Source organism: Trachurus trachurus, assembly GCF_905171665.1.
Source record: "Trachurus trachurus genome assembly, chromosome: 17".
NCBI classification, from domain to species: domain Eukaryota; kingdom Metazoa; phylum Chordata; class Actinopteri; order Carangiformes; family Carangidae; genus Trachurus; species Trachurus trachurus.
The window spans coordinates 32,336,405-32,348,248 of NC_139900.1; the positions used below are offsets into that span (position 1 = coordinate 32,336,405).

At 38.6% G+C, this 11,844-nt stretch overlaps 1 protein-coding gene across 1 annotated transcript; it reads right to left on the reverse strand.

Annotated features, from left to right (window-relative positions):
* Positions 1-6,026: 6,026 nt before the first annotated feature.
* LOC311000528 (5-beta-cholestane-3-alpha,7-alpha-diol 12-alpha-hydroxylase-like) lies at positions 6,027-8,529 on the reverse strand. Its single transcript, XM_083991265.1, has one exon. The coding sequence runs from the start codon at positions 8,478-8,480 to the stop codon at positions 6,939-6,941; it is 1,542 nt and encodes a 513-aa protein (XP_083847391.1). The 5' UTR covers positions 8,481-8,529; the 3' UTR covers positions 6,027-6,938.
* Positions 8,530-11,844: the final 3,315 nt, after the last annotated feature.

Sequence of the window (11,844 nt, forward strand, 5' to 3'; positions counted from 1 at the left end):
GGAAAGACAACAAAGATAAAGGTGTTACAACCATCCCTACCCCTGTCAGCCATTGTTTGACTAGCTGTACCAGCATGGTGGTTTGAAATAAACATTGATGAAATTACGTATATTTCACCTATACCTGCTCTTTCATCTTATACAAGTTACCTAATTCAAACTTCGATGACGCTCCCTTTCCTTCGATCGATATTGGTCAAAATTTAGACTTGGTCCAAAATATTAGTTTCTGACCTACAAAAATGTTTTCTCGCTGTAAAACATACACAATTATTGACACAGCCATGCAAGTTCACATGCAATGTCAGGGAGTGAGTGGGTACACATCACATAGATATAGATATAGATATTGATCACATACTGTAACTCTAATGTTATCCCTTATTGATGAAAGTGATCCCCTTGTTACAACCATCCCCTGTCTCCCCTAATTTCGCAGGCAACAGTACAACAACACACACACACACACACACACACACACACACACACACACACACACACACACACACACACACACACACACACACACACACACACACACACACACACACACACACACACACACACACACACACACACACAGAAAAACAAGTGCATTGTTAGGAGGCCGATGGCAGTCGGAACAAAGGAATTTCTGAGCCCACTGGTCCTGCAGGTAACTTGTAGTGTTTACAAAAGTTAACACTTTTGTTAATACTTAAAATAAAGGAATTGTTGTTTGCCATAGCATGGTGGGATCAAGCACTCAACCTTTCTCTGAAAATACAAAGAACTGCAGTTACAAGTAGAAATCTCAATGATGAAACATTCCCCATGTGGCTACAGCAAACCAGAGGAGGTTACATTGGTTCACTGACCCATTGCTTTGGTGACTGCTTTTCTGTTTAACTATTCACATCCTTGCATAATAAACTTTGATCAGAGAAAAACAGTTATTTGTTTAAAAGCAGCATGCAACAAAGTCAACTTAACTTTCACATATAAAATCCACCACACTAATGCGGGGGGGGTGGGGGGGGGGGGGTATCTTTAGGAATATGGGCCATGATTATTCACTGTCAACATAAATACCTCAGATAAACAAGGTAGGTGTTCATCAACAGTACAATAGGCTACACACCACACTAACGCCACGTGAGAAGCTGGTCAGCTGCATTTAAACACCAAATTGCTCAGTTTGCTGTAAGGTGTCTTTCACTTCTCTCCATCTGTAAAATAAGTGTATAAGCAAAAATGTTGCTTCTTTTCATCCACTTCATTTAAAGTTGTATGGATTTTTATATACATAGGTAGAGACAAATGCTGGGGTGAAATCAAAATGGTGTATGCATAGAAAACCAATCAGTATGCTCTGAGAGCCTTACAAGTAGCCCACAGCACCACAGTGACAAAAAGACAGATAAAGGCAGCACTTACCTGTCCATGTGAATAAAGCAGTAGCGTATTCTATGCTTAATGGAAGGGCATCCTGGGCAGGAATCCAGAGGCATCGTTTCACTGCTCAGGCTCAGACGGGTGACTGAGACAATGGGTCATTTTTCTTCAAAACCCCTCACCACCAAGTACAGGCAGAACACTCAGGAAACCAGCATCCTGCAAAAGGGCCCATTGTTCACCAGACCTCCCGCCTCCACTGCCATGACCAAGGACTGTTTATTTGTTTAATCAAGGATGACCACTACTATAGCCAATTCATTCACCCAGAAATTTCAGTGATGTAGCTCTGGACCTCCAAAACCTTGCTTTACCCCATTTAGCCATGTGTGCTGAATAAGACGTGAGACGACTACTCAAGTTTCACAGTGAATCCACTTTGTTTTTAATACTTTTGGGGGGATTTAGCAGATTTAGACATTAAAAATATCTTATCATCCCCTTGAAATTGTATTCTTATACAATTTGAAGACTTTGTCTTTTTTTTCCAAAGCCATGAGGTTGCAAGGCATTTTCTCATCTCAGCTTGATGCAAGGATTGATTTTCTTTTTGTTTCTTTTTTTTTTTTTAATTTTTTTAAATGAATGTTTTTATTGATTTGGCAGGCAAAAGTACATACAATGCGAAATAAGGACTTTTTCTTTTTTCAAAAACAACAACAACCACTTATTCCCTCCCACCCCCAACCCCTCCCAGTCCTACAAAATTTTGTTACAGATCAGTAATAACACACACACCCTTCCTTCTTACCGTAAACAGACAAGTGAATATAAAAGTACACAGACAATTAAGAGAGAGTAAAAATAAATAAATAAAAAAGACACAACAAAACAAAACTGAGAAGTAATATTTTCAATGAGTTGAGATGAGGCAAGGAGGAAAAAGAAATATAGTCAAAAGTCAGTTGTCAGAAGTGAACATTTCATTTGTCCTTTAATTTAGCTATGTAACTAATCATGCAGCCCCAAACCGGATCAAATTCCAGGTGTCCCCCTCAGATCGTATTTAATTTTCTCCAGGTCTAAGTACAGCATGAGGTCCTTAAGCCACAGGGAAGCTTTGGGGGCAACTGGTGACTTCCATTCCAACAAAATTCTTCTACGTGCTAATAAAGAAGCAAAGGCGATACTATCCTTAAACTTTTTCCTAATTGTTTGATGGTCTGATAATTCTCCAAAAATAGCCAATTCTGAACAAGGAGTCAATTTCATATTTAGGGCTTCTGCAAGATGTTTAAAAACAGACGTCCAGTAAACTTGCAGATGGGGACAAGACCAAAACATGTGGGTCATGTTTGCTGGTGACACGTGACACCTATTGCATGTGTCTGTGATATTGGAATAAATCTTGGAAAGTTTTGAATTTGTTAAATAAATACGATGGACAACCTTAAATTGTATCAAATTAAGCCTGGCGCAAGATGCACTGTTATTTACACGAAGTCACGTCATCGACGATAACCCTGCCAAGTTCTTGTTCCCAGTGTTTCTTGATTTAATTTTCTTTTTGTTTCTGAAGAATAGGAAACCCAGGAGACTTGAACTCTCAGACAACTTTGACCAAGGTATCAGAAAAGCTGTTTACCACATGTTGTGATAGTTTCCGGGGGGGGGGGGACACTTGCTTTAGTTCACAAAAACAGAAATTTTGACTAAGGGTGTCAAACTTTTGCATGCCACTGTAAATTATCTGTTACAAAAAGAAAAAAAAACTCTGCCACAACCGGATCTTGCAGGTCAACAGCATCAGAGGCAATAGGAACCAAATGTAGACGCCGGAGGCAGAGCTTATGTGGTTCAGTCACTTTATTCACACAAGGAATAAAGCTTCACAGGCAAGACGGGTGAAAAATATAGCAACGGCAGCCCAAATAAACAACTTGCTTTAATATTCATTCATTCATTCAACATGCTAAACTACTTTAATTACTTTAATTTGTGTTCTTTCATACTCACACTTACTATTTTGAGTGCACACGTATGTCCACATTGATATGGTTACCCCATGGTTACCCCATGGTTACCTAGCTTTGTTTGATTTAGGACAAACGTACCCTGTTGAAATTCACACACTATGCACACAATGTCCAATGTGTGAGGGTACTGCCAGTCAGCATATTGTGTACACAGAGTGCAATGTGAGTGTATTGGCTGAAGTAACCGAGCTGGGATACAGGCAGCATAGGATTCTAAACATGGCAAACATTAAGCTGCTTGCATCATTGTACACTTATGGTCCAGTTGATAACCTTTCGGTTTAAAAAAAGCATAGCAAAAGGATGTCATGACAAAGACACATCTGCTAAACATTGGTTCAACCTGCTAATATAAAATCCAATTACCAGCGAAAGAAAATATCATGCTGACCGGCAGTCCAAAATGTTGAATTTAGACCATTCACTGTTTTGTTGGAACATTTTCTGACACATAATTGACACCACAGGGCAGCCACATCCGTCCATGCTGACACTGTTAACAGACATTCTAATGATTGTATCATTACCCACAGGGAGGACAAGGTTTTATATACTACACATGTCAGTCCAGCTGTTCTGCTGAGGATGTTGATTTGTGTTGTTCTGTGAAGTGCTGAGTAATGGCCTGAAGTGTTTAACAGGGTGCAACTCCCTTTAAACATTAAAACTTTCTCACCCCAATTTAGCTAATTAATAACCAGTAAACTAGGTATATATTTTTTTAACTGAGAGGCTTCATCAAAACCATAACTCTAGACAAAGATGAAATAAATGGTTTCCAGCAGTCTGCTTAGCATTTCATGAATCTTGCAAACTTGCTCAGCAGCAATTCACTGAATTGTTCTCAAAAACACTATAATAAGATGTATTGGCACAAAAAAAAAGACATCAAGATGCTCCAGATTAGGCAAAACATATTTTGTTCAGTGTTTGGATGGAATTCAACATTGGACAGCGGCTGGTGAACACTTTTGAAGTTCCTCTTATCTTTTACTTGCTGGAAGTGACGCAGCATTTCAGAGAATGACTTGCAGATGTGCAGATGAGTGAGCATGGTGTGGCGCCTGTGTGAGTGTGTGTGTGCCTGCACAACATCAAAGTGAGTTCTCCAGAGTGTGGGGTGAACTGATTCACAATGAGTCTGACAGATGAGTAACATTTTTTGTGAAAGTCAAACTGAGTGAAAGAGAAACTGATTAAACAATTGTAGAATATGCAGTTGCAGGCAAAAGTTTGGGCATCCCTGCGTCCGGGTACCAAAGTATAATCCGTTTTTCTACTTTTGTACCTGGACCGATTCAAAAGGCATAAAGTTATCAATGACACATTCACTTTTCATTTTAAACAAGATATATGTATATTTATTTTATTTCCATCTTTTACATTTTCAAAATGTAATGCCCCCCCTTTGGAATCTATCACAGTGTGTAAATAGTAAATACAGTCAAAGGTATCTAAGAGCTCAAGTCTATACTTGATGATACTTGATATAAAATCAATAATTCACCAATTTTCTATTCACCGTCATGCCAACGAAGGGTTTGGAGAACTTTCGGAGTTATCAAAACACTTTTGGAGTTCCGGGGGGGGGGGGGGGGGGGGGGGCATAAATTATGCAAACTAGAAAAATAAGAAAAAAAAATGTTGATAATGTTTTGTTCCAGATAAAAGAAAGAGAAAGAAACCAGTAAGTAATGAAAAAAGATTCTTGTCCATAGAGTCTTTATTGCAGGCATGGCTATTCACAGAATATCTTAACATTAAAGAGCGCAATGACACACTCTAATATTACCCATCTGTTTAGCACAGATGGGAAAATCCATACATGATTCATGTTTTATGACATACAGGAACTCACGCTTTGCTGTCCAGATACCAATCCGTTCCAGATGTGTGCATGCATGCTGCTGCACAGGTTTCTGTGTGTGTGAGTGTGCTTGATACCCACTGTTATATGTGAATGTTTAAACACACAAAGCAGCCTTCTGAGAAAATGTTCACAGTGGGTGACTGCATCTGGTTCAGCTGCTGATGTTTATTGTAAGCAGAGAAATATGTTAACAAGACTACATTAGTGTGGTCTTTGCCTTTTTATACAAAAATGTTAATGTTTCACAAGGCAAAGCAGGAATATGATGGCATGACCTCAGTGCATTGCATTGTGCTCTGCTGTGTTCGTTTGTCGTGGAACTATACTAACTCCTGTGATTTTTTTGTAGCTGCAAAAACATCCCTCTTATCCACCACCAACCTGTAGAAATAGTGTTTTAAGAATGATGGGATGGAGCCACAATAGGGTTGCTTAGTAGTCTTTGACTAGGAAGATAAACATTAGGCTTGGAAACCTCGATATAAGACAAAAACAATTTTATAAGTGTACAAAATCGAGATTTTGTTAATGCCTTACATCATGAGTTAACGTTTAGCTTGTGGAGATAGCTAACTTATTGCAGTTACTATGTAAACCTTCAGTATTAAGTGAGACATTTATTTGGGTCTTTTAACTTTTACTCTAAACAGCAGAATAGATCATTGATTTATCAGGTCAAGTTGTACCTTGTGCATGTGTGTGCAGATTCTTTGCCATTCACTCTAAATAAATCAATGGGCTTCGGCTTCATGAAATGTTATCTTTATTTGCTATGGTTAAGTACAAGCAAATGCTATGAGAAAGAAATGGTACAGCAGACATGGACCAGCATTAACATTGTTCAATAAGGCTACAGACAAAGTTCTTGGAAATAAAAATAAAAACAAAACCTTGACCCCTATCTAGTAAAACAAGTTCATTGACTTTCTATGCATGTGCATACTCTAAAAACACAGAACACTTGTCTGGACCATAACACAACATGAATGTGGGTCAGATGCTATCAAAACTAATCCTTTTTTATGAAGATTACAAAGGCAGACATGCATTTTAGTAAAGAAACAGAATTACCATCATGATGAACAGGGACACATGTAAAAAATCAACAAAGCAATGACCTTTTAAAAAAAAAGCTATATTAGAAATATACAAAAATACACACAGCATAATCAGTATGCAGAACAAAAGCATTAATTCACAACCAGATTATTTTTTTGTGTTCTCATTATGTATCATCACAGTTTATGTTTGCAGCTTTCTAACACATCACAGCTGAAGTTCCCTACTCTAAAAATGCTCTCCTCTCTGGGTGTAAAACAGCACAGATGTTCGCACATGACGCTCTTCATGTCTCATTTGTTTTGACCTGTACTATCAAAGAAATCTCACTGAGTCACTGAGTATTTTCAAACATGATTTGTGAAGAGCAGAAGACATTCATGAATAATCATTCAAAATGTACATTATATAGTTGTGTATTTGTGAATCAGTGGAGAAGAACACTCATTTCTTATTTAGAATATGGTTTGCAATGAACAGGGTGATGAAATATAAACACATACAACAAATTACATGTTGAAGGTGCACATATAATACTCATTATATGAATTACATGTTTTTGGGAAACAATGATTAAAATAAAAAAATCTGATCATTCACTATGACTGAATGCGGGGTCTGTACCGAAACTGGACCTCTCTCTGGGGCTGCATGGTTCCAAAGCCCCATCGCCTGTGGTCAAATTCAGGTATCTCCTCATCAGGATTCTTCAGCTCGAACTCAAAGTAGACCAACATGAGGAAAACAAACTGCTTCAGTTCATTGGTGGCAAAGAAGCGACCAGGACACATGGAGACCCCAGCCCCCCAGGGCATGGTGTAATGCTTCACCTTCTTCCCTGATTTGTAGAAATCTGTTTTCTTGCTCCCATCCGGATTCAGAAAGCGATCATATTTGAATGAATGTGGGTCTGGGTGGATCTCTGGGTCACGGTGGACGGCGATGTAAGGAAACATGGCCATTCTGTCACCCTTGCGAATGAAGTATTCACGGCCATCGGCCATCTTGAGGGTCATATCCTCGAGAACAGCTCTGGTGAGGAGGGGTGCAGCAGTGAGTCGGAGGGTTTCTTCTACAGCACTGTCCAGGATGGGTGTTTTCTTCATCATTTCATAGGTCAGGTCGACTAAAGGACCACCCTGTCGGACTTCCTGCCCCGATTCCTTCACAACTTTATCAACTTCCTCCTTCAGTGCTGCCATGGCTTCAGGGTGTTTCATGAGGAAAAGGAGCAGCCAGAATGAGGAAGGGCCTGTGTTGCCCTGAGACGCCCACAGGAGCACTAACATGTACTTGTTTATCATTGACTCCCTCATACCACGTTCCTCTTTGCCCAGCTGGACGTCCCACACCCAGCCACTGATGTTGTCTTTCATCCTCATCTTTTGTATTGATATAGCGTCTGCAAAATGTTCTGTTAGTCTCTTTGCTTCCAACCTTTCCTTTGGTGGCAGGACACCATAAGCCAGATTTGGGAAGAGTTGGTCATATTTACGAAATTCACGAAATAATGCTTCTGATTCAGCTCTGTCCATTTCTTTGGCTTTCTTCTCACTTCCCTCTGACGTGTGGGACACGTTACCAAACAGAGATAGGTAGCCAGCCCTAAAAACAATGTTGTAGCTGTACATAAACAGCCCATCCTCTATCCAGGTGCTCTGGTCTGCAGCTGAGCCAATGTCGTGCAACATTAAGCTTTGCAAGTTAACCATCATAGATTGCGTCATTACCTCCAGACCATCTCCCTTGAGGTGTTTGTTGCTGGACACCTGAAGAAGGTGGTGGTCCTCTTCCATAGAAATGTAACCAAACACTCTGCGCACCAGGTGCTTCGCAAACTTCTTGAAGTCCAGTTTTTCTCTGCTTTCTTTAACAAAGGCCCCAAATGACAGGGGATCCTGAAGGAATGTAATATAAAATCCTGCCAGCTGTATTGTGAATACATCACCATGCTTTTGCTGCATCCTCTCAAGGAATTTTGAAGTGTTCCTACGAAACTCTAGGACATGACCCAACCAAGGAATGAACCCCTTGTCCAAAGGGGGTTCTCCTGGACGCCGCTGTCGAAACACCCCAAGAAGATACAACCCTCCAATCAGGGCTGCAAGAAAGCTGAGAAGAATGGGCAGCAATAGTCCCATGTCTGATTCCTCTGTCTGATTCCTGACTCTGACTGCAACACAGTAATTTGGAGTTCAACCCCTTTATCCTTCATGGTAGGCAGTACTTTTGCTCCTCCCTTTTGGCTGGGATCACTTTCAGGGAGGTGCCTTACTAAAAAGTGAGACTCACATCAAAGTTCCTTGTTCCTTTCTCATGAATTATTTCCCCACACATTGTCTCTGAAAAAGCAAGTAAAAAGCAAGTATGTTTAATGATAATAATGATTATTTAATTTAATGTTAATTCAACACAATTGTTTTACACTTTAACATACATTGCCACATGTTAGAGGTAAAAGAAAGAAAGGGGGGGGGGGGAAAGAAAGAAAGAAAGAAAGAAAGAAAGAAAGAAAGAAAGAAAGAAAGAAAGAAAGAAAGAAAGAAAGAAAGAAAGAAAGGGGGGGACCTGAGATAATAAAGAAAAAAGAAAAAGTAGAGCTCCTGGTGAAGCCAGTTTGTTAATACGCATGGTCTGAAAAGCTGATCACATTTTTTTTGTGTAATTGTGAAACAGAGTAAACTAGTGACAACATCTAATCTCGGCGTTGCACAAAGAGAAACACATTTTCTAACACTGATATCAGGAATAAGAGTATAAATGAGACAACTTGTTTTTTTTTTGCCAGTGTCAAGGCCATTTTGAACAGAATTACTTTTAGAGATATTTTTTCAAGAGTCCTGAATTCACCACTTTATACTGGATATTAGCTAAATAAGCTAAAGTATATCACTTAAAATTAAACTTTACTGTGTGGGCCGAGCACCCTGTAATTTCATTGTACTAGTACAATGACAATAAAGTATATTCTATTCTATTCTATTCTATTCTATTCTATTCTATTCTATGTACATGAATGTAAAAAGGGTAATTTGATTTCTCCACTGCATATTCACCAGCTGTTTCCTGTGATGGTCCCTTGACGTCTATCACCACCTACTGGAAGATAGAGGTCATTGTGTAGTTTCACCTCAATACAAGTCATAGGTTTATCCAGTGAGGGTTAAATTCTTTATCTGTAAAATTAAATCCTTAGTCTCCAGCTTCATTACATGTTGTGTTTTCAATCAAATAGTGGAAAGGTAGAAATATGTAAATGTCTACAGTTTTTTTTAGACACCATTAATGGATACAGCCAGGTATTGTCCAGGAAAAGAGGACGCCTGTGATAAAAACCTGTGAGAAACTGTGAATGAGAAACATTGTATTTTGCAACACAATAACATACAGTAGCCTATCTTATGGTAGCCTATATTAGGAACTTGGTGTAAAATTCTTGATTTAAGCTACTTAGTACTTACCTTATCCTTATCAAAAGTAGAAAACACCTTTGTTGATTGTATGTTTTCTTTGCCAGTTTTACCCTACTTCCAGTTGCCACATTAAAGAGCATTGTTGTCCAAGTGGTAATTGGGGACGAAGTTTACCTTCCTGTCAATTTATGCAAGACGTGTGAAGAGGACAGAACTTATATCATAACTTAAAGTGATTAGCTTGTGGAGATAGCTTTTTATTGGAGTTGCTATGTAAACCTTCAGTATTAAATGAAACATTTGGCTGGTTCTTTTAGCTTTTACTCTAAACAGCAGAATAGTTTATTGATTTATCTGGTCAAGTACTTGTACATGTGTTCATGTGTAGTTTCTTTGCCATTCACTCTCAATAAATCAATGGGCTTCAGCTCCATAAAATATTATCTTTATTTGTTTTGGTTAAGTACAAGCAAAAGCTATGAGAAAGAAATGGTAGAACAAACATGGACCAGCATTAGTTTATTAAGGCTAGATTCTTGGAAATAAAAATAAAAACAAAACCTTGACCCCTATCTAGTAAAACGAGTTCATCAACTTTCTATGCATGTGCATACATTTGTGAAGATTACAAAGGCAGACATGCATTTTAGTAAAGAAAAAGAACTACTATCATGATGAACAGGGACACATGTAAAAAATCAACAAAGCAATGACCTCTTCAAAAAATATATATTAGGAATATAGCCGGTGCATATTCTCATTTGTCCAGGTCATAGTATTTCAAAGGAGGTTAAATCGAAAGCAACTAGACTTAGTTATTTGTCTAGGAAGACGTTTCACCTCTCATCCAAGAGGCTTCATCAGTTCATGTACGCAGCTGACCAGGCTGGGACTGGTCCAACTATCTGGTGTGGAGACTCACTATTTAACCTCTTAAATAGGTTAAATAGTGAGTCTCGAGAACAAAAACACGCACATCCCAAAAAACGTGAGGCCAGGTGCAGGTCCACAAAAGGAGACACAAGTAGAAAAAGAAGAAGACCGCACACCAGCAATTGCTCCCGTGACAATTTATTGTCAACCACAAGAGAAGTAACGTTTCGGGCTCAGCCCTTCATCAGACATGAAAGTAGTAATTAACACACCTGCTTAAGTAGATGTACAGGTCACCTGACATGTCATGTGATGAAAAAATATATATATATAGAAGATAGGAGCTATTATACATACTAGGACTGAACAAACAGTCTACAAGATCACCAAATAAATAACATATGTTCACTAGGAAAATCACATGGCAGAAACATCAGGCATCACCGTCATAATGCAATGTAATTTGAAGTAGAAGAAGTATCCTTCAGCTCCTCGAGCTTCTGGTGAAGCCAGACTGCATTTTAATTAAGCTGTTTTAATTGCCAGATTAAATATTTTTCTTCATATGTTTGAAAGATAAAATGATGATAAAATCAGCCCTAGAGGTTATACAAATATCAGCATTTTCTGACAAGGTCACAACCACCATGACAAAGCAAATGATCTTTTATGCAAATTACATTCAGAGCCTCATTTAAAGTCCTGAATTCAGCACATCATCTTTTTTATGTTGATGGAAATTGTAAAGAAGAAGCAAAATGTTTGTACCAGTGTTTCTAAACTTTGAAAGAATTATTAAATGTTGCCTCTAAAGTTGTTAAATATTTTCATATATTAATTTACTTAGAGTTGTTCCATTTATAAATTATCATGTTAAATTATATTGAGTAGATCACTCTAAACTCTTGTATTTCGATGTACATTTAGCATACTGTAAAACCTTGACCCTTATAGCTACTTAATGGGTTGTACAGTACCTTATTTATTGTAGCTGCTAAATAAATGTTACTATAGGAGACAGAGACACAGGTCATTTTGCAGTTTCACCTCAATACAAATCAGAGGTTAGTGTGGCATAGGTCCATCCGGTGTGAGTAAAAATCATAGACTGTAAAAAGAATGGACGTAGCGTCCGTGACGTCACCCATTGGTTTTGGGGAGTCGTTTTTGTGACTCAAATATGGCGGCCTGGACAGCGCCATGTTGGATTGGCCGGCCG